We start from the raw sequence: 26,494 nt of genomic DNA, 5'->3' as shown, positions 1-26,494 counted from the left end.
TTGGCATAATTAGAGCCTTGTATAAGTCAAAAAGTGATAACAACCTTTTTTTCTGCATTCCCATTTTTTGACAATAGCAGTTTTTGGGGCAAATACCCTGAAACGTACATATTTTACCAAAATGGTAGATGTTTTACAGGTGTGATAACTCAGTCATTTCTGAATATTTTTTGAACTTTCAACTACTCAAAATATTCACTGGAGTCAGAGCTATCCATACACATGTAGTTTTTATTATTTTAATTTCATTTTTTGCCCTCTATGGACAATAAAAGCAGTACTGTGCTATGACCAAAACCAACTATGCTATATATATATATGTAAAACAAAATCTAATTGGAAAATTTCATATGGCATAATTAGAGCCTTGAATATGTCAAAAAGTCATAACAACATCATTTTTTTCTGCATTTCCATTTTTTGACAATAGCAGCTTTTGGGGCAAATACCCTGAAACGTACATATTTTACCAAAATGGTAGATGTTTTACAGGTGTGATAACCAAGTCATTTCTGAATATTTTTTTTACTTTCAACTACTCAAAATGTTCACTGGAGTCAGAGCTATCCATACACATATTGTTTTTTATTTTTTTATTTTATTTTTTGCCCTCTATGGAGAATAAAATCGGTACTGTTCTATGACCAAAACCAACTATGCTTGATATATATATGTAAAACAAAATTTAATTGGAAAATGTCACATGGCATAATTACAGCCTTGAACAAGTCAAAAAATTATAACAACATCCTTTTTTTCCTGCATTCCCATTTTTTTGACAATAGCAGTTTTTGAGACAAATACCCTGAAACGTACATATTTTACCAAAATGGTAGATGTTTTACAGGTGTCATAACCAAGTCATTTCTTAATATTTTTTTTTACTTTCAACTACTCAAATACTCACATGGCATAATTAGAGCCTTGAATAACTCAAAATGTAATAAGCATATGACATATAGCAATAGTAATTCCCAAATTTTCAGTCCACACTTCACTGGCTTTGACGGCATGTACTGTCTGAATGCACAGCGCCCCCGGAAACCAACGAACAGCTCATCCACGCAGACTTTGCGGCCGGGGTAGAACTTTTTTTGCAGCCAAAAGTTCTAATTGTTCCATATTTCTGCAATTGGTGACAGTTTGTTTTCGTGATGACGATGTGGTCTGCTCAATTTGTCATCAAATCGCCGATGCGACGTTGCACCCGCAGTATTTTTGAGCGCCCGGTTTTGCTGCTCCATAAGCTTGCTGTTGCCTCATGCCTCGATTAAAACAGCCCAGCCAGTATCACTAGACGCTACCCACGTGACGTCACAACTCCGCTCTCCTGAATGGTACCGCCCATTTGTCCGTCAAAACATAGTGTTAATCTGTTACGGCTACGTACATTCCTCCTATTTACGGCGTGTTTTTCTGCTCCTTAACATTAATAATCAAAATGGTGAAGGCGTGTGTGGCTGTTGGTTGCACTAACAGAGAAGATGGAAGGAGAGACTTGAAGTTTTACCGTATTCCGAGGGATCCAAAGAGGAGAGCGAAATGGACGGCTGCAATTCGATGTGAAAACTGGGCACCAAAAAAATCACCCAAGACTATGTAGTAGTCATTTTATATCCGGTAAGATGCATTTAAGATATACTTAGAGGGTTTTGGGCTGACAAACGCTTCGGAGTGAGAACAGCATAGACAGATTTAAATAACAGTAGAGTGAAATGCCCACTACAGTCCTTATGTACCGTATGTTGAATGTTCCATTCCATTGAATCTTTCCATTCCAACAAATTATTTTACAGAATATATATATAATTAACTGAAAAATATGGCATATTTTATAGATGGTTTGAATTGCGATTAATTACGATTAATTAATTTTTAAGCTGTAATTAACTCGATTAAAAAATTTTTAATCGTTTGACAGCCCTAATATGTATATATACAGTATTGGCCAAAAGTTTGGCGACACCTCAAAGGTGGATACTTTGAAGAAAGTTTTCAGTTATTTCACTTTTTTTGGCCATTCCACATGTTCGTTCATAGTTTTGATGTATTCAGAGAGGATTTACAATAGGAGTGAAAATATATAAAACGTAAAAATGTTTAGGTGTGTCCAAACTTTTGACTTTTGTTTGTCATCAACATGCCTTACCCCCAGCCCCACAAAAGTAAAACTCTGCCTATGGTTACAAACACTGACAATAAAATGTGCATAAAGGCTGGTTACAAACTGTAGAAGTGCTGGCTGTCTTGTCACCTGTAGGCTGTTTCGAGTTTTGTCGCGTTGTACTGTAATTCCAAGTGCTTCTTTGTTGATTTAGCGACTGACAATGATTTTCAGCCAGCGTAAAGTTTGCAATGCACAGAGATATTTTTGTCATCTTTACTGGACAGAAATGTTATGTAATGGCTGTATTTCCAGTGAGCAAAAGCATTCATTTGCGGTACATATCCTGCCTTTCACTGTTAGCCTCGCTGCCTCGTCAGAATGCTGTTGTTGACCGCCGTGGCAGACAGCGCTCAGCCTCAGACAGCACCGTAATACACGTGACCCGTTCCCCCCCGATGAGAAATGCTCTTCGTAGATGACGACAGTATTCTTCATTCTACATACATCATGAGACAAAAACAAAATAGTAACGCACAGGCACTAGGGAAACTAACTATAATCGGATTACTGTCTTGGAAAAATGAACGTTAGATTACTCGTTACTGAAGAAAGTAATCAGATTACAGTAACGCAACACTGGTAACAAAAACTTAAAAAGTGCCCCTTTGACTTAAATAAAACCAAATATTTCAATACATCCTCAATCATTTGCTTTACTAACACACCAACTCAATCATACAGCTTCAAGTTTTGAACATCAATTAAAAAAAAAAAAAAAAAAAAATTCTCAGCAAAAATGAGAATCCAAAAATACTAAAAGTTGAGAGAAGATTGTTCACGGGAGGCCCGCCGCCAAGATGCTGCCGACCAGGGCGCGATCCTTCAAAGCGTTTTCGACCCCCTTCTCCTCGATCTTCAGGAACACCTGAAAATGCGACCACGCGGCCGTTAGGTTCGATAGAAAACCAACAGGAACTAGATAGACCTATTCGGCTTCGTACCTTGGTGAGTCGAGCTTCTTTGGCCTTCTTGAGCGCGAAGACCCCTCGACTCTCCAGCATCTCGCAAAGCGACAAACACTCCGACTGACTGACGCCGCCCACCTGACGCTTGGCACACAGGCGGCTGTGAACCTCGTGCAGCTGAAACGTCAGCGCAACAGAAACTCAACACCTTTGAACCAGTGTTGTTTTCGTCAACGATGACGACAACGAAAACATTTAGTTAACGAACATTTTTGTCATGACGATGACGTCATGATGAGGCGCCGAAAACGAGTCTTGGATGACTCTAACGTGACGAAAAGATTGCCAATTTACGCGCAAGGATCCATCAACAACGATGGTGGCTGCAAGCGCGAGGATTCATGGTCGCATTTTAACTTAACTGCAATACACTGTCCCCGTGGGAAACAAGTGCGGCGCCTGTGGCCACACATTTGGTGAAGAAAATACCTATGTTAAACGGTTAAAAAAAAAAAAATTCCAGAAGCTTCCAAGTAAGTTGTCTAAGAAAAATAACACTCCCTGATAATGTGAAGTTAGTCATGCACATTTTATTTTAAGCTAGAAGGTGTTGGAGATGAGTCCAGTGCGTATTGAGCCAAGGAGAGGAAAGTTTCCCGGTGAGTTTCCTATATATGCTAAATTGAGTTAGTGTTTGATGTGCGCTAAACAATGTGGAAAAATCCACACGTAAAATGATTAAACCATCCAGGACAATACTGTTATGGACAAAGATTTGTCATAAGAGTTCTGTTGTTATGTTAAAGAGTGGTGAAAATTTTTAAAAAGTGTATTAGCGAACTTTTCAATTTAGCATTAGCACATGAGTTGTGCTTGTAATAGGAATAACAGTGTTGACTATATTCGAGGACTACAGTGCCTTGCAAAAGTATTCGGCCCCCTTGAATCTTGCAACCTTTCGCCACATTTCAGGCTTCAAACATAAAGATATGAAATTTAATTTTTTTGTCAAAAATCAACAAGTGGGACACAATCGTGAAGTGGAACAACATTTATTGGATAATTTAAACTTTTTTAACAAATAAAAAACTGAAAAGTGGGGCGTGCAATATTATTCGGCCCCTTTACTTTCAGTGCAGCAAACTCACTCCAGAAGTTCAGTGAGGATCTCTGAATGATCCAATGTTGTCCTAAATGACCGATGATGATAAATAGAATCCACCTGTGTGTAATCAAGTGTCCATATAAATGCACCTGCTCTGTGATAGTCTCAGGGTTCTGTTTAAAGTGCAGAGAGCATTATGAAAACAAGGAACACACCAGGCAGGTCCGAGATACTGTTGTGGAGAAGTTTAAAGCCGGATTTGGATACAAAAAGATTTCCCAAGCTTTAAACATCTCAAGGAGCACTGTGCAAGCCATCATATTGAAATGGAAGGAGCATCAGACCACTGCAAATCTACCAAGACCCGGCCGTCCTTCCAAACTTTCTTCTCAAACAAGGAGAAAACTGATCAGAGATGCAGCCAAGAGGCCCATGATCACTCTGGATGAACTGCAGAGATCTACAGCTGAGGTGGGAGAGTCTGTCCATAGGACAACAATCAGTCGTACACTGCACAAATCTGGCCTTTATGGAAGAGTGGCAAGAAGAAAGCCATTTCTCAAAGATATCCATAAAAAGTCTCATTTAAAGTTTGCCACAAGCCACCTGGGAGACACACCAAACATGTGGAAGAAGGTGCTCTGGTCAGATGAAACCAAAATTGAACTTTTTGGCCACAATGCAAAACGATATTTTTGGCGTAAAAGCAACACAGCTCATCACCCTGAACACACCATCCCCACTGTCAAACATGGTGGTGGCAGCATCATGGTTTGGGCCTGCTTTTCTTCAGCAGGGACAGGGAAGATGGTTAAAATTGATGGGAAGATGGATGCAGCCAAATACAGGAACATTCTGGAAGAAAATCTCTTGGTATCTGCACAAGACCTGAGACTGGGACGGAGATTTATCTTCCAACAGGACAATGATCCAAAACATAAAGCCAAATCTACAATGGAATGGTTCAAAAATAAACGTATCCAGGTGTTAGAATGGCCAAGTCAAAGTCCAGACCTGAATCCAATCGAGAATCTGTGGAAAGAGCTGAAGACTGCTGTTCACAAACACTCTCCATCCAACCTCACTGAGCTCGAGCTGTTTTGCAAGGAAGAATGGGCAAGAATGTCAGTCTCTCGATGTGCAAAACTGATAGAAACATACCCCAAGCGACTTGCAGCTGTAATTGGAGCAAAAGGTGGCGCTACAAAGCATTAACGCAAGGGGGCCGAATAATATTGCACGCCCCACTTTTCAGTTTTTTTTATTTGTTAAAAAAGTTTAAATCATCCAATAAATTTTGTTCCACTTCACGATTGTGTCCCACTTGTTGTTGATTCTTGACAAAAAATTAAAATTTTATATCTTTATGTTTGAAGCCTGAAATGTGGCAAAAGGTTGCAAGGTTCAAGGGGGCCGAATACTTTTGCAAGGCACTGTATATATATTTTTTTTATTCAGATAGCCATTAATGGTCTTTGTATTGTATTGTTTTGCACTTTGAGTAACAACCTGCACGTTTCGTGCAGGCTGTTTTTTTCCACATTGAATTTGGACTTGTTCTGAGTGGGCCAGTAGTTAGTTATTAGTTTTCTGTAGTTTTACTGTTGTCAAGGCTTGGCCTATTTTAAAGCAGTAATGTGAAGTAATTTCTTCACATGCCAAATAGGGTCACAAGTAAAGTAATTAAACATTGTCCAACAAATAAAGCATGAAAAAATACATTTATATGTTGTATATTTGACAAAATAATCGCGTTTCCGAAGTTCGAGCCTGAAAGGGGACGAACCCGGAAGAGATACATCACACCGGGAATGCGATGGCACCTCCATACATACGGCCGCCATACAAAGCCCTTCAAACAACGATTCAAACAGCGATATAAGCGATAGATCAAGCGCAAGGGAGGAGATCCAAGTTTTTAAAGAGTTGGAGGAAGAAGAGGAGATTGGAATTTTATGTTATTAGCCAGGCGCTAATCAGGATGCAAACAATGTGCCTAGACTTCCTGACATGGAATGGATACAAGACCCATCGAGATTACAACATTGGTAAGATATAGGCAGTTATTATTTTCATGATTTGAAGATGCAGGCATTTGCACATTTTATGTTTTTGTCTATCTGATGACATTGTTAAAAAAAAAAAAAAAAAAAATCTGACTTCATGTTCATTTTGGCAGCTCCGGCAGCTCTCGTGCATATAAAATAATAATATAAAAACGTTGGGGGGAAGAAGGAGATGAGTCGTTGTTATATCTTGACCGAGTGACCCACACGACACCTTTATTGGCTTTTACAACTTTACTCAACGTCTTGCCAAGTGACTCTGAACAACAACGTTTCTCTCTTAGTGAAGGAGTAAGGCACAAACAATAACACATCTAAATGACATGCGTACACTCTACTGGTGAACTCCCGTATTACAACTAAATAATATCCACTATATCACAGTCGCTGACGACTTTCTCCACTTTATTGTGGCAACAATAAGAAAACAAAGTGGCGTCTAATGGCGTGAGGAAATATAGTTTTTTCACACAAGTGAACAGATTATAAAGCACCACTTCAGTGTTGTCCCGAGACTACATTTCCCATGATTCACTGCGTGGCCTGACCGCTCGCTGATTCGCTGCCAGACATTAAAAGCAACACTTGTCACCTGTCAGCGGCTCTCGCGAAGCGGCGAAACAAACTAGAAGGCTATCTGCAACCTGACCGTGAATTACTGCGGCGCCGACCCGCTTATGTGCACATCCACACCCCTTTCCCGATTGACAGTGGATTAACCCTTTCGGACAAGATCGTAGATGACGCACAATTTAAACACGCTTAACCTAGCGAACGCAACAACAACTATGATCGGGGATTGCCACGAGTTAACTTTCGGCTAACGTCGCTAGCTTATACTGTTCATTCCACAACAGTTGGCAGCTCTGCTTTGACAAAGTCATCAGTTATCTATCCAAAAATCACACTTACTTTTTGGCAAATCCTTGATCGTAAGCAGACCGGTTAAGGAAGCAGGCATCTTCGAAATGTTTGCAGCAGCGAACACTACTCAATGATGGCGTGAAATTCATTCGCTTCGTGCGAACGAAAGATGTCCATTTACGTGCCCTGCTATCCTTTGGCCATTCATACAACTTTTCGTTTGAGTGAGAACAAAACATCGCCACACACCACCGTGGCATCTTACCGAGAAGCAATGCAACAAACAATACTGTTGTATGGCGGTCTTCCCTCGCACTTCCCAGTGTGACATAATTTCCGAAGATTGCCAAAGAAAAGCATTTTCGTTGTCAAGGGCGTTGCTATGGGTTAAACAAAGAATCTGGAAGGGTTGCATTAAAAAAAAAAAAAAAAAAAAAAAAAAAAAAAACGAAAATATGCTTATAATTGTTTAGCCATTGATATTATTAAAAAACATGGTTGGCCAACCTTAGTTCACATTTGCCCTTTAATTTCCATACATGTTATGTACAGTATGTTTCCTTAAGTTCCTTATAAATTGTAAGCTACATATGACTTGTACCTCCCTGCACAGCAGGAATATTATTTTACTGCATTAATTGTGTAAATCTCACCAAAATAAAGCTAGTCTTGTGGAAAGTAAGTGCTTACTTGACTATCAATGTTCATTCTAAATTGTTGGAATCTTTATTTATTTTATTTTTACCAGAACTTTGTCCGTCAACCAATACTAGTCTAAAAAATTTTGAGTTTTCGTCAACTAGACTAGTTTTAGTCGACGAATATTCAAACAAGTTTTAGACTAAAACACATTTAAAATGACTAAAATATGACTAAGACTAATCAGTATTTTTGACCAAAAGACTAAGATTAAAGGGTATGAAAACGCAAAGGGGGCGTGAGACATCAATAGAACCGTTATGTGCCAAGATAACAAATATTGATAAAGTTAACAAAAAAAAATCAATCACATTAATGAGCAATTATCGAAAATAGATCGAAAATGACGAACATTTCCGAAAGTGTTCCGGAAACAGCCGAATGGGGCGGAGACGTCATAACAAGGAAACAAAAGGTCGAGGCAGGTGCCATCGTTGTTTATCGACGAGAGAGTTGCGTTCGTGTTTTATCAAAAAATCGCTAAAATGGTTCAAACCTGTCATGCTATGTGGTTTACAAATAGCCATTTGTCGCAATGTAGTACCCATGAGTTCCCGAACGCGAGAAAAAGAGCTGGACTACGCAGACAATGAGTAAAGTTCGTCAGTGCTAAGAGGGCTAATTTTGCAATTTTACAGGGAAACGGGAACCTGACGAGCCAGAAGATGTGCCTACAACCTCAAAGAAAACAAAATTTATGCCACTTCCCAATCACTAAAGACCCACAAACTGCGAAGGAGTGAATTCGTGACCCGTATGTGAATAAATCGAGTGATTCGAGCATGTCTGTGGAACAGGAATATCAGCTTGTAGAGATCGCAAATCACGGCGACTTAAACGTACATTTGAGACAACAACTCTACCGAAGTTCTGGATTAGAGTCATTTCGGAATATCCCGACATCGCTTGGAGCGCGCTGAAAACTGTGCTACAATTTCCAACATCGCTAGCTTGATGCTAGCTTCTCTCACTCTCCCATCTCGTCTCAACGAAACAAACTCAGCCCTCCCACTGATTCAGCGGGTGAGTTGTATTTTTTCCCTGCACTTAACACGACGGGGCTAAAAACAAATGCTATTTTATATTTGCTGTATTTTTCTGACGCACATTGCCGGTGTTCTGACAAAGTTGGCATGCGCGTAACGTTAAAAAGGACCGCGAATGCAGCGATTCCTAAGTACACACAACAAACTGTCTTTAAAGAAAGGAATATTAACTTACGTTTGCCATGTTTGGCGCACACAACAACTGCACATAGCCCTCTCACTTAACGACTTCGCCGTGTCGTTAAGCGTTAATTTACGCCATTTCCGTGTTGCACATGTATGTTTGTGATGTAAATAGTTTTTTAGCACCATTGGATAACATTGAGAGTCCAACTGAATATAAAAGAGGGACACCGGTCCGTGAAAAAAAGACCCAAATCACGTCGGATTCGTCGCTGCAACTAGAAACGTAATTGTCCGCCATCATCGCCGCCATTCAGTACTAAAGCACTGAGCCGGTTGTTTCCTTGTTTTGATGTCACGCCCACAATCTGCCAGATTTCCGGGAACTCGGGGGCGGGTCTTTTTAGCTTGAAATTTACCCAAATTTCTCTCATTTTCTTGGTGTTGCGATGTGTGTAATTACACGAAGTGACATGATATGAATCCAAAAGGCATTCGTTTATGGATAAATGATGGAATATTAGCATTTCCCCAGGTGTTGACATACACTTTAAATTAAAATGGCTGTCAAAAAAACAAAACAAAACACTGCTTTGAACCATCAAACAGTAGAAACAAAAATTTCAAACGTCCTTACCTTCCCGAGGACCACCTCTTTGCTCTTGCCGGCGCGCACCAACATCAGCAGACAGCACACCAGGAGTTTCTGCTGAAGCGGGAAACTTTCATCGCCGTTACACGACGCCATACGATCGCCGTAGACTTCGGACAGGACGCGCGCTACCTGGGGGACGCTGGCTACAGCGCCAGACTCTGAAATAGTGCATAAATTTAACATGAATATTGTAAAAACAACACTGAATCCAGACATACACAATGACAGTATATATTTTTTAATCTAATATTATTTAATGGAAAATTTACGGCGAAGTAAACAGCAGATTGCCTTACATATTTTTGCACAAATGTTAAAATACCTGAATGTATTTTCTGGACCATAAGTCACATTTTCTTTTTAAAATACTTTAGCTTGCCCTGCAACTCAATGGTAAACTAGGCCTGCAAGCAGGACTGAACGGGCCCTCACACTTTGGCGCAACTCGGACGGCACGCAGGTCAGGGTGGTGGCAGATCGTCATATCCTGAGAACCTAACTTTCTCGGAAGTAGCCTCTTTTTTGGGGGATTACAAATGCATTCACACACCTAGGTGAAAAAGCCCCTATTGAAGACAGTCCTACAAAAAAGGAGGCGCTACTGAGCTGTTTAGCCACACCCATATTCAAAACCAAAATGAATCTTCTAATTGGGCCAATTCGACCAAGTGTGCCCAAGTTTGTGGGTCTATAAGCTGCCTGTCCCTGAAAAAACAATCTACTTCCGTTTAATGGCGAGCAAAGGGTCGTCATGGCAACAAATTGAGACGTGTGGACATGGGCTTTAAATTGTAGTCTTCAAGGTCTTGAAACTACAGTGATCAACCTGGAAAGAACTTGACATGAATAGGTAAAATAAGTGACTTTCTGTTGCCACTAGTTGGCGCTACAGAGTTGATGCAAATTATCCCTACAGGACCCTTCAGGGTACGACCCTCACCTAGCATGGGAAGTTTGGTGCAGATACAGTGGGGCAAATAAGTATTTAGTCAACCACTAATTGTGCAAGTTCTCCCACTTAAAAATATTAGAGAGCCCTGTAATTTTGTCAACATGGGTAAACCTCAACCATGAAAGACAATGTGGAGAAAAAAAAAAAAAAACTGAAAATCACATTTTTTGATTTTCAAATTATTTGCAAATCATGGAGGAAAATAAGTATTTGTTCAATATCAAAAGTTCATCTCAATACTTTGATATGTACCCTTTGTTGGCAATAACGGAGGCCAAACGTTTTCTGTAACTCTTTACAAGTTTTCACACACTGTTGCTGGTATTTTGGCTCATTCCTCCATGTAGATCTCCTCTAGAGCAGTGATGTTTTGGCGCTGTCGTTGGGCAACATGGACTTTCAACTCCCTCCAAAGATTTTCTATGGGGTTGAGATCTGGAGACTGGCTAGGCCACTCCAGGACCTTGAAATGCTTCTTACGAAGCCACTCCTTTGTTGCCCTGGCTGTGTGTTTGGGATCATTGTCATGCTGAAAGACCCAGTAACGTCTCATCTTCAATGCCCTTGCTGATGTAAGGAGATTTTCACTCAAAATCTCTCGATACATGGCCCCATTCATTCTTTCCTTTACACAGATCAGTCGTCCTGGTCCCTTTGCAGAAAAACAGCCCCAAAGCATGACGTTTCCACCCCCATGCTTCACAGTGGGTATGTGTTCTTCGGACGCAATTCGGTATTCTTTCTCCTCCAAACACGAGAACCTGTGTTTCTACCAAAAAGTTCTATTTTGGTTTCATCTGACCATAACACATTCTCCCAGTCCTCTTCTGGATCATCCAAATGCTCTCTAGCGAACTGCAGACGGGCCTGTACGGTACTTTCTTCCGCAGGGGGACACGTCTGGCAGTGCAGGATTTGAGTCCCTGGCGGCGCATTGTGTTACTGATAGTAGCCTTTGTTACTGTGGTTCCAGCTCTCTGTAGGTCATTCACTAGGTCCCCCCCGTGTGGTTCACCATTCTTGTTATCATTTTGACGTCACTGGGTGAGATCTTGCATGGAGCCCCAGATCGAGGGAGATTATCAGTAGTCTTTATATCCTCCATTTTCAAATAATTGCTCCCACAGTTGATTTCTTTACACCAAGCGTTTTACCTATTGCAGATTCTGTCTTCCCAGCCTTGTGCAGGTCTACAATTTTGTCTCTGGTGTCCTTCGACAGCTCTTTGGTCTTGGCCATAGTGGACTTTGGAGTGTGACTGACTGACTGAGTTTGTGGACAGGTGTCTTATACCGATGAGTTAAAACAGGTGCCATTAATACAGGTAACGAGTGGAGCCTCGAAAGACCTTGTTAGAAGAAGTTAGACCTCTTTGACAGCCAGAAATCTTGCTCGTTTGTAGGTGACCAAATACTTATTTTCGACTCTAATTTGGAAATAAATTCTTTAAAAATCAAACAATGTGATTTTCTGTTTGCCCCCCCCCACATTCTATCTCTCATGGTTGAGGTGTACCCAGGGATTCCCCTATATTCAACAGATTGTGGCGCACCGCCACACTAAAATGAAAGCCGCCACGCCTGGCAAATGAGATGTATTTTATTTATTTATTTAAATAAAAAAAAAATTTTTAAGGCCGCTTCAAACTAGCGGCAGCCGAGTGGGAGGAGTTCAGCGGACACCTATTCATTGTGTATTGTAGCCTAATGTTCGTAACTATGCAGGCCCCCCCTTAAGAGACGCAAGGGGAACGAGTAGGAAGAATGGGAGAACGAGCGAGATAGCGAGAGATAGCGGTCGCATGTTGTAGCAGCCCGCTGTTATTTTGTTATTGTTTTTCTTTATTATTGTTACCACAATAAAGTGGGTAAGCAAATACAGACTTCTCTCCTTCTTGCCCATATCCGGGGCATTACAATAATTTGGATCGGACTTTTCGGCGAAAGTGAGCGGTGGACGGCAGTCTTGGACGGAAAGCAAACTTTGACTAACTTGCGCTGAGAGACTGCGGAGAGGCGGGGCCCAAAATAAAGCCTTGCTCTATTTTCAGAGCGTTGGTCACAGTAAACGATTTATCAGTTCAAGCAGAGTAAAATGATACATATTCACGGTACAAGAACGTCGTTTCTGTGTCCATCGATTGGTAAGAAAAGGCTGTTTGTACGAGTGACGTGTGGGCGCTCCCGTCAGGGGGGACATTTCACGTGGAGTGGCTATTTTTCGGCACAACACCGGCGCGCCAGCTTCAGACAATTACGGCTGACGAAACTTTGATAAATGCGCCCCCCCCACCCAAATTTCGCGAGCTCTGGGACACTCGAAAAATGACTCTCATACCTCTCCTTGCTAAGTTAATGGTACCTCGACGTGCCTTTGTGTGGAAATTTAGTTTACGAACAACGGGGAAAAAACTATTCACCTTCTCACCGAATCAAGTAAAACTCTTTACACGGCTATTAGAATTCCCCCAGTGCTCTAAATGGGTCAGTTGACAGAAGGACTGTTATTGTTGTGGTAATGTAGTACTTATGAGGGTCAAATAAAAGGAAAAAGGAGGACTACGACGGTGGTCTGCAACCCGCGGCTCTCGGGCCGCATGCGGCTCTTTAGCGATGCTTCGGAGCTTTTTTTTTTTTTTTTTTTTTTTTAATGGAAAAAGATGGGGGAGGGAAATATATTTTTTTGTTTTAATAGGATTTCTAGGAGGACAAACATGACACAAACATTCTTTCAATTCATTAATATTGTAATGAAGTTAAACTTGTGGTGGCATAGTACAACAGAGTAGTCACATGGTGCGTCATTCTCTATAGGATCCACTGCAGGGAAAACAAACATTTAATCATGAAGGCTAATTACGTATTTCTATAGTAGGCTAATATAGCTAGTATCGATAATTATAAGGCTTGTAAAAGGCTTTTAATTTTTTGTGGCTCCAGACATACTGTATCAGTTTTTTTTGTGTTTTTTTGGGGGTCAAATATGGCTCTTTCAACAGTTTGGGTTGCCAACCCTGAGTCACTACGAGATGTAAGTCGTACTATTGCCACGAGAAAAAAAGTCGCATTAGTACATCGGGTAACGTAGCTGTAATCAGCTACGCATTTTACATACATGTACTGTAGCTGAGAGGTACAACATTAGCCTGGCTAATGAAATATTTCAAATATATCTTTGTTATGGTTCTTCTTGGGGGAAAAAAATGAAGAAAAAAAAATTCGCTGTGGCACGACATGGTGAGGCTGTCCGACTCCGATGCAGCCCACCACCACAGCTTCAAAAAATCCTAGGGGAAACACTGGGTTTACCCATGTTGACAATTACAGGCCTCTCTAATCTTTTCAAGTAGGAGAACTTGCACAATTGGTGGTTGACTAAATACTTATTTGCCCCACTGTATTAGAGCGATGAAGGAAAAGTTTACCCCGGCTGTCACGGCCACAACAGCGTCATTTCTCAGTTCAATAGTTTAGTTATGTGTAAATAAATTGTTACTTTGCTAACAAAATTTATTCTATTTGTCTTGTTGTTTGTGTTATTTTGTAGAAGAAAAACATTCAGATGTTTGGGATGTCACCAAAGCAAAAAATAGCCGTGTTAAAGTCAGAGTTATATTTGAAATGTATGCTTTTACAAAAAGCTCAGTTTCTCTGTTTTTTCATCAGAAATTGGAAAATTGCTCAAACCAAGCTATTTTCTAATGCTGATTTCTAAAGAATGGAAAAAGATATGAACTAACTTTTTTTCCTGCTGAAAGAAGAGAATCTAATCTTTCTTTTGGTGGGTTTCATGTTTATATAACAACAGAACAGAATTTTCTGTGGGCCTTGCAAAATCTGTCAAAATCCAATAAAATGGCCGGGAGTGAAGGGGATTGCACCGGTGAAAATGGCTGGGAGTGAATGAGTTAATAAAGTAACAAATAAGATCTTGTGAGGTGCAATAAAGTAGTGTTTATACAACCCAAAAAAACGACTGGAGACAAAATGACGGACGAGACTCCGGTGTCGTAAAGTCGAAATTGCGCAAGTCGAGTACGTCATAACCAATAGACTACCTGTATATAGTATAGTAAATTTACTATTGTTTTGGCGATATACTGTATATTATATATATATATATATATATATATATATATATATATATACACTGTATATCATATCGCACAGACCTAACAGGAAGTGGAAAACAATTGGTAGTCTTGCTCACCTGTCGCATTGAGCTTGTCCGCCTTCTTCCGGTGTTCCGATTCTACGATCTCCACCGCTCGCCTGCAAAACGTGCCACCAATCAAATTGATTTAACAAAAATCAACTAATCCATCCCAAGAACAATCGCTGAATTGTACCTGCAGATGTCCAAAGCCTTCCTGGCGTCTCCTGACATGGCGGAAACTTTACGAGCGCAGAACTGCACCGCAGCTGCGTCCAATACACTGTCAGCACATGCCTGAAAAACCAAATAGAAAACATTAATTTCAAACGTACTTGCACAAGTAGGATCTGTTTGTAAGAAGACTGCACCTGAGCCAGTCTGTCTCGCACGATGTCGCCCAGCTGTTCTCTGCTGTACGGCGGGAAGTTCAGCAGCTGGGGGCGACAATGAGGCCTGGCTTGAAGGCGGGGCAGGATGCGGTCGGTCAGGTCCAAAGCGTTGGCAATCCCTGCGCAGTAAAAAGTTAAGACGTCACCCCGGGAAGGCAAAAACTATGCAAAGTAGTAGTAGTTCTCACCAACGAGACAGAGTCTGGACTTGGACAGGTGTGGCCACTCGAAGATGGTGTAAAGGACATCCTGAGCTTTGCTGTCCAACTGGTCCAACTCGTCCAGAACCAGCAAACTAGACAAAAACATTCCCATCGTTTTGTAAGCTGAAGTTATCGGCCATTTTAATTTGAATTTTGCCCACTGTATGACGTTTTTCAACTACATGGAAATTTCCGTGGACCAGCTACTCCTGGTTATAACTGAGGTTTTATTGCCCCCTAGAGTCTGGGAGAATATTATAATATATTGAATGATGGCCCGCTAACTCTTTGGCAGCGATAGTCAAATTGTAAAAATAAACTCACCTTAGAAACTTTAACTGTGAATTTCAATGAGTTTATCGCTTGCAGACGTCCAATCCATTTGAAGTGGGAGGCTGGCAGCGAATGAACATTCGTTCACTACCTTATTGTTCCTCACAGTATCTTATTTTTTACTTTATTAATACGACGTGTTCTGTCCTCACTAAATGTGACGTTGTTCAGCTTTAGGGACAGCAAACAAGGTAATTGTGCTTTTTACTTCCTTTACTTTTGACAATTTGTAAAGCTGTAACACACATATGTACCCTTATGTTCAAAACAACATGCATTTTGACAATAAAACACTTGACACAAAACAACTGGTGTTCAAATGTCCATGTAGTCTGATCAAGATGTAAATTTAGTGGATTAAATATCTATCGCAAATGCTATGAATGCTACCGTATTTACAATTCTCAAAGCAAATCGCTCACACGTAACTGCACAAAGTGTAGTTGTAAACTTAATTGCAAATGCATGCACAAACATATAATAGCTGAAACAACTTACACCCTGATGTGGGCCAAAATAGAGCGCAGCTATCCTTTATCCATGTCAGATGTCTGAGTCAGTCATACAAGGCAACAGTCCAGCGAGATCAGACGCTGCCACCAGAAGGCAGTGTATCCTCCATCATTAAACAAAATACAATACATTGGTACTTTTTGAATAGTTATTTTGTGGTACTTAAAGGGTTAATTCCGATTTACGCTGAAATTCTGTTTACCTCGCTAGCATAGGAACGGAACTTGTTCGTAACCCGAGACTTCCTGTACAGTATATATAAAATTTGCATCATATTTTATAAGAAAGCCTTTATAATTGTAGCTACATTCGCAAATAAATACATTTAAAATCATTTCAAATGTAAATGTCAACTGTAAGTCCTGATAGGATTTTGAGTTTTTGCAGTATTCAAAATAAATGTATGATACAGGCTGTATTGGAGCATATTAGGGACCAGTGCGACTTTGTGTTTTATCCAGCAATGACTACTGAGCTAAAATTGATAGCTAGCATTATTGAGTTTTTATTTTACACCCTCATCACTCCACAACGCTGTGTTATGTTAAAGCCTGTATGTAAGACACGTTAGCCATGCATCGACAGTGGTCATAATTAATAGAAACCTAGCCCTCCGCAGGGCTAACTTTACGTGAGCTAGTGACAGTAACGTTAATCTTATTTATTAGCGCTCTTTATTAGCGCTTAGCGCTCTACTGCTTTAAGATGGCGGCTGTTTATTAAGGCTGCCCAGAAGCGGCCGAGTCTGTCATTTCGCATCTAGTTCAAAATACATGTGATCTCTATGAGACTTATCAGACGCTACCTGCTATCAACGCATTGTGCGGGCTAGTATTTAGCAAAGTCAGCGTCGTTTGTAGCGGCTGTCGGCTGATGCAAGTTTTTTTTTTTTTTTGCTTCTTCCTCTACGCATGTGACATCAGTGCGTTGTCCCGCATTAAAAGTAGTCAGAGCGAAACGTGATGCTTAGAGCTGTCAAAATAAACGATTACTCGAGGTGTATAAAATTACTCTGATCAGTTTTTAAACTCGATTTACTCGAGTTGCTCGAGTATTCGTTTCAGCTCTACATTGGTGTATGAGATTCTGGATTGATAGAGTAATTTGTTAAGCACGCTCGAAACTGAACCAAATGACAGATCAATTTAATCGTCAAAAAACCCCATCAAAATTACTTTGTAGAGAGTCCCTGGGTTAAGATAATCTCTACCTACTATGTTTCAATTTTACAACGCCCGTGCCCCATCCACCATTTAGTCCCCAGTGCCGTAATTTCTGTATTGCCATCTGTTTGTGTCTAAATACAAAATATAACTGAATGTGTCAAATGCGTACAAATTGTATTGAATCGATTCAAGGCCTCTGAATGGAATCGTGGCTATTTCATGAATAACAGTGTTGTTAATAACGGCGTTAGAATATAACTGCGTTACTAACGGCGTTATTTTTTCTGTAGTCAGTAATCTGATTAATTACTTTTCTCAGCTTGGCAACGCTGTTACAGTTACTGAGGCCGGAAAGGCGTGCGTTACTATTAGGGCTGCAGCTATCGAATATTTTAGTAATCGACTGAAAATTCTATCGATTAATCGAGTAATCGGATAAAACAAATTTTTAGCAAATAAATACATTTAAAATCATTTCAAATGTAAATGTCAACTGCAAGTCCTGATAGGATTTTGAGTTTTTGCAGTGTTCAAAATAAATGTATGATACAGGCTGTGTTGGAGCACATTAGGGACGAGTGCTCCTTGGTGTTTTATCCAGCAATGACTACTGAGCTAAAATTGATAGTTAGCATTATTGAGTTTTTATTTTACATCCTCATCACTCCACAACGCTATGTTATGTTAAAGCCTGTATGAAAGACACTTTAGCCACGCATCGAAAGTGGTCATAATTAATAGAAACCTAGCCCTCCGCAGGGCTAAAGTTACGTGAGCTAGTCACAGTAACGTTAATCGTATTTATTAGCGCTTTAGCGCTCTTTATTAGCGCTTAGCGCTCCACTGCTTTAAGATGGCGGCTGTTTACTAACGCTGCCCAGACGCGGCCGAGTCTGTCAAAGTGCATCTAGTTCAACATACATGTGATCTATGTGAGACTTCATCAGATGCTACCTGCTACCAACCCTCGTGCGTGCTAGTATTTAGCAACGTCGGCGTTGTTTGTAGGGGCTGTCGGCTGCAGTAAGTTTTTTTTTTCTGCTTCTTCCTCTACGCACGTGACATCAGCGCGTTGTCCCGCATTAAAAGTAGTCCGAGCAAAACGTGATGATTATAGCTGTCAAAATAAACGATTACTCGAGGTGAATAAAATTACTCGGATCAGTTTTTAAACTCGAGTTACTCGAGTTGCTCGAGTATTCGTTTAAGCTCTAGTTACTATGTTGGTTGAATGACGTGAGAGAAGTCTGGGAGAGACCGACTCACAGAGACAAGAGCTGAGCAGGAGTGGGAAGAAGGCAAGGGATTTGTGACTGCGTTGCAAACGCGATGCCAAGTAGCTCCAATAATACCCGACTGTAGCTGATAGCCTACAAACTTCGCCCACGTGATGATATGGTAGATATCATATAAAAAAAGAACTATATGCAAATGACAGACACGGTGGCATTAGCAACATGTATAAAGAACTAGATGCATTAGTAAACAGCCGCCATCTTAAAGCAGTAGACCTCTCAGAAAGGCTCTGTTGTAGAGAAACTTCCTAGCGAACCTAAGTGTTTTTATCTAAAATGCTCCTAAATAGGCAAAATCTTGACTTAAATCTATCTTTAAATGATGAAGCAGTTTTAAAACTTACACATGTCGAAAGTAGACAGAAGGGAACTAATGCAATAACGGGAGCAAGTTTAACAACTTTAACGGTTGTTTTAACGGATTCACAACATTAAATGACTTCCACACATAGCAAAGGTTACTATCTTGCTATCGCAATATCCGCAATACCCCTGTGTCTAGTTAAGTTTAGGTTAAAGAATTGGGCTAGGGTCAATTGTCCCAAAAACCCTTTTAGCTTCACATTGTGTAACCTGTAATTAAAAAAACAACAAAAAAAACACGAGAATTATCACCAGTTACTTTGCCAATTAACTACTTACTCTTACATTCAGGTAACTGAGTTACTAACGCGATTACTTTTTGGAAGACGTAATTTGTAACTGTAATTAATTACTTTTTTAAAGTAAGATTAACAACACTGGTGACTAACATTGGCAAATATTTTATCGTCACCCAAAGAACCATTATCGTATTGTATCGCATCGTCATGAAATGAGTGATCAACACCTGTCGCGCATACTCACACGGCTGGTCCGGCTCCGGTCAGGTGTCTTTGTAGGCCTTTCTGGCCGGCAGGAACTCTCAGCTTTTCGGCCAACAGTGGGAAAATGGCGTGCGAGTTGCGCAGGCTCATGCAGTTGACCACTAACGTCTGCACGTTCGACAACTCTTCCTAAAGACAAAGCGTCAAGAATACAATGAAACCTCTCTTACAGCAACACAAATTTTAGGCCTATAATCCGCAACCAAATTTTACGAAAAAACAATATTCATATACAAGTCGCAGGGACTACTGTACTACTACTGAAATTTTAACTCGATATCGGTACTACATCAATTTAAAAGAAAAAAAAACAACATATTTTTAATGAACTCTCAGTGTCATTGACAATGATAGACTATGATAAATATTACCATATATTTATGGATGACTCACTAACGCAACACGTCAAGCGAGTGACAACAAAACACTGCTACCATGCAAGCCGACTAACAACACATACTTTAAGAAAACCTCACACATTGCGACACACAAAAACTAACATTCGTCTCATTACGTTTTAGTCTTGCGAGACACGTTTTTAGCTCAATATAGTCTCATTGTGGAAAAAATGTTCGTCGACGAAATATTTTCGTGATCAACACCGTTAACAAAAAACAACAATGTTTAAAGCAGAAGGATGTTTGGACACCACACAATTGGATGTCTGTCACAGTCTTAGGAAGGAAGTGCTTGTTTTTTTATGGCGGCGTTGTTCACTTGCATCTCTCTTGGGTGGAGCAATCAACGCTTGGAACTACATCTTGAAGAGTACATTGTGTAGTAAGGCGGTAATAACTAATCAATTAATAAATTAGTTGCCAACAAATTTGATAATCAATATTTTTCAGCAGCTATGAGCCTTCCTGATGGGTCCGTGTTTGTGTGTAATTTATGTCTGTGCGCTCGCCAATGATTAGAGCACGAGACAGTTCACTGCTACACTCAGGTTGGGTTGCTGAATCAATATTATGAAGTGTCAAGAGCTAAATCGTCTGTTGTGTTGTTAGATCCAGTGTGCCTCCGACATAGGTGAGTAAATGAAGCTAATTGTATTATTTGTATTCTTTGTTGATGAGACGTTACTACTTGGCACGGAGCGCTAAGCTAGTTAGCGATTATGCTAATCAGTGTCAGTTTGTATTGTGCTTTGGAGAAGCATATTAGCACTTGAGTTCTTGTTAGATATTAACGTTGTCTCATTCTTTTTGTAACAGCTATCAAGTTGCCTCGCAATTTTCTGTTTCCCCAGTAAGCGGAAGTGTTGACACACTAAAGTTAATTTAGATTTACATGATGCACAACTTTTTTTTGTATGCATCGTTTTTATTTTCCTGTTGTCATTGTACAATTCTTGGTAGTATATTGTTAATAATAATTCGTTTACAGGTTAAATTAAAATGGTTAAATTTCTACGTTTAATTGCCGTGAACGCACAACCAATCAAGTCGCTGCCTGTTTTCCAATGAGGAAGTAAAGTCTAACGCAGGAAGTCCTAGAAAAAAATTGACTACGTATGTAAAGGTACCACTGTATAAGCTGCAATGGATTAAAAAAAGAAAAAATGCGGCTTAAAGTCCCAAAATTACAGTAAGGTTGTTCTCATTTTATCGCTATGGGCTTTACCTTCATGTCACGCAGGACACAGTTGAGGCACGCAGTCTTTCCGGTCCCGGGCGGCCCAGAGATGTAAAGGCTGCCGGGCTGGCGGCGCACAGCCTTCTCCTCCAGGAATGTCCGGATGGTGGCGCGTTCCTCTTCTCTTGACAATAGGCGCTCGGGCACAGCCGTATGCAGCGCCCGCTTTACGCTCGCAAAACTGCGTTCTACGAAAAGGACGAATGACATGACTTAATTAGCAATTGTTGTCAATGGCAGTCAATAAGTTTAAAAAACTCACTTTGGTCTAATTGTTCACACGCTACAGTCTCCTTTTTGTCGGGGCTCGGCCGCGCCGGACTTCCCGAGACCAGTTCTTGTCGCGTCGGTGACGAGGCGGCAAACGGAGAGGACGGCGCAGTCGGCCCACGACGAATGGAGACGGGGGAGTTTTCGTCAAAAGCCAAACGGCGCGGGGATGACAGCGGCGTCCGCGGCGATGCTTTGCTCTGCTTGGGGGGTGACGCTGAAAGTGCAGCGTCCACGTTGAGGGCGTTGTCGTCACCTTTAAAACATTGTTAGTATTAAAATTAATGTTGTTTTGGAGGACAGTTTACGAGCGAAAGTCGCACCGCTATCTTACCTGTGCGCTTTCGCGGGCTGAGGGGAAGCCTCGCTGTGACGGGAAGCGGCGCCGCAGCAGGTCGCCTCGGTGACGGTGGGACGGGCTTCTCCAGCGTCGGTCTTGTGTGGCCCGGGTTCTTCTTAGCAGGCTCGGGATTATCCGGCAGGTTTCTTTTGGGCTTGTTTGCCACCCTGGCGGATTTGCGTCTAGGGAAGGGCAGGGTGGGTTGCATGGGATCTCGGGAGCGAGTGCTCGGCATTTCTAAACACTGAGCGCAAATGAAAAGAAGGCGTCATTGGTTAATTTTAGTAAACGAGGCAACTTTCACGTGTGTGATGACCCAAAAACGGCCCATTTCATTCTACTCATCTGGGGGTTCACTTTATTGTGAGTCAATGTTAAAAGTCGTACTCAAATTTGTAAAAGTCCTGCCAGTGTGGAAGGGACCATCCACAAATCACATAACCAAGGGTATCCATTTTGACTGGGTGGGCTTGCAGGCCCAAAATGTCAAAAATATTCACCTGACCAATAAAGGGTTAAAGGTAAAGAAAATACCTTGATTATGTCCATCCCACTATAAAAAAAATATTTTTAAGTTGAAGAATGTCAATTTTCTAATATCTAACAGTGGGAAAAATGTAAATAAAAGCCAGTATTTCCAGGAAGTGGCAGCCCAACATTGGAGCAGGGGATTTAATTTTGTTTGCTTATAACAACTAACACGAGTATAGATAGCCAATGTCGGACATTGGCTTAGATTAACATGGATAAATGTTTAAAATGTCAATAAATTCAGAACTTTGTTATCGTACGAGCAAACATGCGTCCACATTTCAAAAATAAAGCACTTTTGTTAATTTTAAACTCGCCACCTTTGAGAATTGGACTGGCATATTTGTTGAAAACAAGTTTTTCCGTGTTGACGTTCGTCCACGTGGTCTTACACAAGCGAATTTGACTTAGTCAACCCACGTAGTGCAAAAAAATGAAAATATAAAGTTGAGCAGGACCTTTTGTAATTCAACGCATTCAAAATAATAACTGGGACCATCTAATATAAAGGCTTCAATCAAAATATATATTTTCAATCAAAAAAAAAAAAGTCGCTTCAAATTAAAATATATTTATAAAAAAAAAAAAGTGTTTAAATGCAAAAATAAATTTGAAACAAAAAAATGCATGTGGAAGCCATTTTTCTTTGATTTTTTTTTTTTTTTTTTTTTTTTTGATTGGGTCAAGTTTTTTTTGATTGAAGCAACTTTTTTGATTGAACTAATGTTGATTTGTGTTTGGGCCACATTTTAGCTAGGACGTTTTTGTCTTTATTATTCAATCAAGAAATAAGTTGCTTCGTACAAAAAATATATTTTCAAAAGAAAAATCATTTCAATCAAAAAAAAAAAAAAAATCATAGAAAACATTTTTGAATAAGAACAAATATTTGAGATTGAAAGATTTGCATTTGAACACTTAATTTTTCATTGAAAAAGTTTTCTTTGATTGAAGCAATCCTTTTGTTTTTTGGGCCATATTATGGGTAGGACATTTGTTGCTTCAATCAAAAAAACAAAACAAAAAAATTCAATCTAAGAAAAAAAATAATTTGAAAAATGAAATTGCCCTCAACTATTTTTTTTTTTTTTTTGAAAATTATATGCAAAGCAAATGATAGTCTAAAGTCAAATGATCTGTTCGAAAAATAATTTTGACCAATTATGGATTTTTTTTTTTCCCCTTTCATTCATTTTTGTTGCAGTTTTATTGCTTTACAACTTATATAAATATATATAGGAAAGTCAATTTCATGTAATGACACTTTTCGGCCACCGGGGGGCTACCCCCCCTTAAAATCCGCTAATGTCTTAAAGTACTTTTATTTTGAAATGACATCAAAATTTAATTAGAGTGCTTCGGTTCGAGTCTTGAGCTCTACTAGTATACCTAAGAAGTGGAACGGTCCTTGAATACCGTATCTCTCCGATTGTTTTTTTTAATCGGCCTAAATAACAGCATATCATGGGCAATTTTCAAAGTACTTTTATTTTAAAATGGTACATCATAATTTCATAGGAGTACTTCTCAGATTTTTTTTTTAATTAATTTTTTTAATTAGGCTAAATGACAGGAATAACTAGCAACTAGTTTTACTCAGAATTCCTAAATCATTTTTATATAACAATGCTTTAGTTCGAGTCTCAGGGTGCTCCAGTGTCTCTTTAAAGTGGACCCGTCCTTGGATGAAACCCAGTTTTTCCCATGTATAATTTTTTCACTCTGAAGCCACCGCGTTTCATTACCGTAATGCACATAATGCAAACCAAATCCAAATGAGGGGCGGCTAGCTCCACTTCGTTTTTATGAGTGGAGGCTGGCTTGACCGTAGTGCAAAAAATAAATAAATAAATAAAATAATAGTGACTGACTCATTTAAATTCACAGCAAAAGGACAGAAGAACCAAATGCTTACACATCTATCGCAGTCAATGAATAAAGTAAATGAATCGGCAGTGCTAAATGGGGGGGAAAAACTTTGGAAAACAGTTAGTTTATCGTGTGTGTGTGTGTGTGTGTGTGGGGGGGGGGGGGGGGGGGGGGTTATAGTATACATTGCAGTACGTAGTTGAAATGTGAGGGGATCCTTTCCAGACAAAAGGACAAACAAATGGAGGGATTTTCTCCACCTTAGACAAACACGTAACTTTAGACAAACACGTAAAAAGTCCTTCGAATATAATTGAAATTTGTAGTAAACTTACCTTCTGTCGATTGGCGCGTGACGATTTTTAACGAGTTTGTTATCTTTTGCTCTTCTTTCCTCTTATAATGATGCGTGTAGACTCGCACAAACCCAGCAGACTTTAGCGCCAAATATTCAGCCCAGCAGCAGCTGTTTCTGACACACCGCTCGCTGATTGGTCCGTGCTGGTTGAGTAACAACCGCGCTCAATGCACATTGGTCGAGCCCGTACATATCGGATATGACGTAAAACAATGACGAGTCCCGGGAATGGCGGGAGATTCGACAACGCTTCGTTTTGGCGGAAGACAACATTTTGCCGGGAGTTTTTTTTTTTTTAGCGTTTCGGAGTTAAAATTAAGACTTTTTGAATCAACGTCATGTGTAAAATTACTGTGCTTTTAATGAACCCTTGAAAGGGCACTCATTGGCTGCCATTGACGGCGCTCGACGTTCGCTGCAAACCTAGTCAAAATGTCAAGCGGCGTCAATAGCACTGAAAGATGAGCATTCATACCTTGTTCTCCCAGTCTAAATGAATTTGACGTCTACCGTTGTCACTGATAGGCAATGAGTCAAATACTTTGAAATAATATTACCAAAACCACCCCCCAACAAAGTGTTACTGGGGCCATAACTAGAGTGTATATATAGTGTTAATACTATTGTGTCTTATTATTTTAGTGAACTTATTTATTCTAAAATATATGACAAAATAATAACTAGTGTTGCATTTTTTTGGTTCTCGATACGATTATGATTCCAACTGTGTGCCATCGGCTGATGACATTAGTCTTGATACATTTTTTGGGAAGAGGGAAAAAATGTCTATAAATACTAAATTACTGCATACTCACTTGAATTTAAAGTAAACACCATTAGGCCTGGTTAGGCACCGCTTAATTCATTGTTTTTCATAGACCTTCCTTGCTAGCCCTCCCACTTCAAATGGATTGAACGTCTACTCGTGATAAATACTTGAAATTCACAGGACAAGGGTGAGTGGTCGCCATACGATTGGAGTTCTAACATCCAATTGGTCCATCCATTTGGTCTCAACATTGGTAGGGACGCTATAATAGCATAACGTACATGTAGATTTTTTGCTCAGGATGGGACATTAATAAGACCAAGAGTTTGGGTGAATGGGGGTCGGGGCTACATTTCTCACAAATATGAAGCTAATTAATTGATATGCTAAATCCGGGGTGCTCATTATGTTGTGATCTACCAGTTGATCGCATCCATAGGGTGGGTAGCTCGCGGCATCCAAAAAGGTTTTTTTTCATGAACATGGTTAATTATGATTATGTTTTGTGCATGTTGTGTTGTGTGAGTAACATTTGAGGTTAGGCAGCACCAGTCTCTCTCTATGCAGCGTCATGCTCACGTTTTTCTGGTTCCATAGTTTCCAGCACAGTTCACTACATTTCTCACACTTCAATTAACGTTAACAGTTGAAAACACAAACAGAAGGACACTTCTCTCTCAGCAGCTTCCTTCTCGAGTTTGGCAGGTTAGCAAATTCACAGTTTAATGTTATGCTAACTCTGATGCAGGTCGGACTTCCAATAGCAAAATTTATGGTGTGTTCCCCACCTTCATGACATTGACATCTTTTTACATTGTTTTTACAGAGGCTGCTGACGCTGGCTGAAAAAGAAACCTTCTGATATCCCTCCTCTTCAATTGGGGCGGAGGATGCGGCATGTTGTCAACATGTATTTCCGAAGGGGCTGTGTGAGTGTGCGTGACCGGCTCATTCAGCAAGTGAAACGGGGTAAATCGAAGTCTGAACATGAAAATAATTCACAAAATAATGGGTCAAATTTATCCTTACAATATAATGGAAGACAATCTAAATTATCTGTATAACAACTTATTATACTGTATTATGGATAAAAGGCTGCTTAAAGGTTGGTGGGGACAATTTGAGCACCCTGAAAAGCTGGTAGTGTTACGTCCTTACCGTCCCTATGCAAACTTACGCCCTGCCTTGCTATCATCATCTTGGGAAGGGTGACCAGCGCT

At 40.1% G+C, this 26,494-nt stretch overlaps 1 protein-coding gene across 1 annotated transcript; it reads right to left on the bottom strand.

Moving 5' to 3' along the window:
- Positions 1-707: 707 nt before the first annotated feature.
- On the bottom strand, positions 708-24,622 carry cdc6 (cell division cycle 6 homolog (S. cerevisiae)). The gene is made up of 12 exons (XM_057842520.1): positions 24,483-24,622; positions 21,742-21,991; positions 21,400-21,663; positions 21,126-21,325; positions 19,483-19,631; positions 15,315-15,421; positions 15,106-15,245; positions 14,931-15,031; positions 14,792-14,853; positions 9,613-9,788; positions 3,109-3,249; positions 708-3,032 (listed from the first exon to the last, which is right to left on the bottom strand). The coding sequence occupies exons 2-12, from the start codon at positions 21,980-21,982 to the stop codon at positions 2,943-2,945; spliced, it is 1,671 nt and encodes a 556-aa protein (XP_057698503.1). The 5' UTR covers positions 21,983-21,991; positions 24,483-24,622; the 3' UTR covers positions 708-2,942.
- Positions 24,623-26,494: the final 1,872 nt, after the last annotated feature.

Source organism: Corythoichthys intestinalis, chromosome 8 (genome assembly GCF_030265065.1).
Source record: "Corythoichthys intestinalis isolate RoL2023-P3 chromosome 8, ASM3026506v1, whole genome shotgun sequence".
NCBI lineage: Eukaryota > Metazoa > Chordata > Actinopteri > Syngnathiformes > Syngnathidae > Corythoichthys > Corythoichthys intestinalis.
The sequence above is the reverse complement of the archived record's forward strand: the minus strand, read 5'-3'. Positions and strand labels throughout refer to the sequence as shown.

Excerpts from the sequence above, each read along its gene's own strand:
- cdc6 (XM_057842520.1), bottom strand. The coding sequence starts at position 21,982 with ATGCCGAGCACTCGCTCCCGAGATCCCATGCAACCCACCCTGCCCTTC. Across the intron at positions 15,246-15,314 it reads GTCCAGACTCTGTCTCGTTG|GGATTGCCAACGCTTTGGAC; the intron begins GTGAGAACTACT and ends TTTACTGCGCAG. Across the intron at positions 3,250-9,612 it reads AAGAGGTGGTCCTCGGGAAG|CTGCACGAGGTTCACAGCCG; the intron begins GTAAGGACGTTT and ends CTGACGTTTCAG.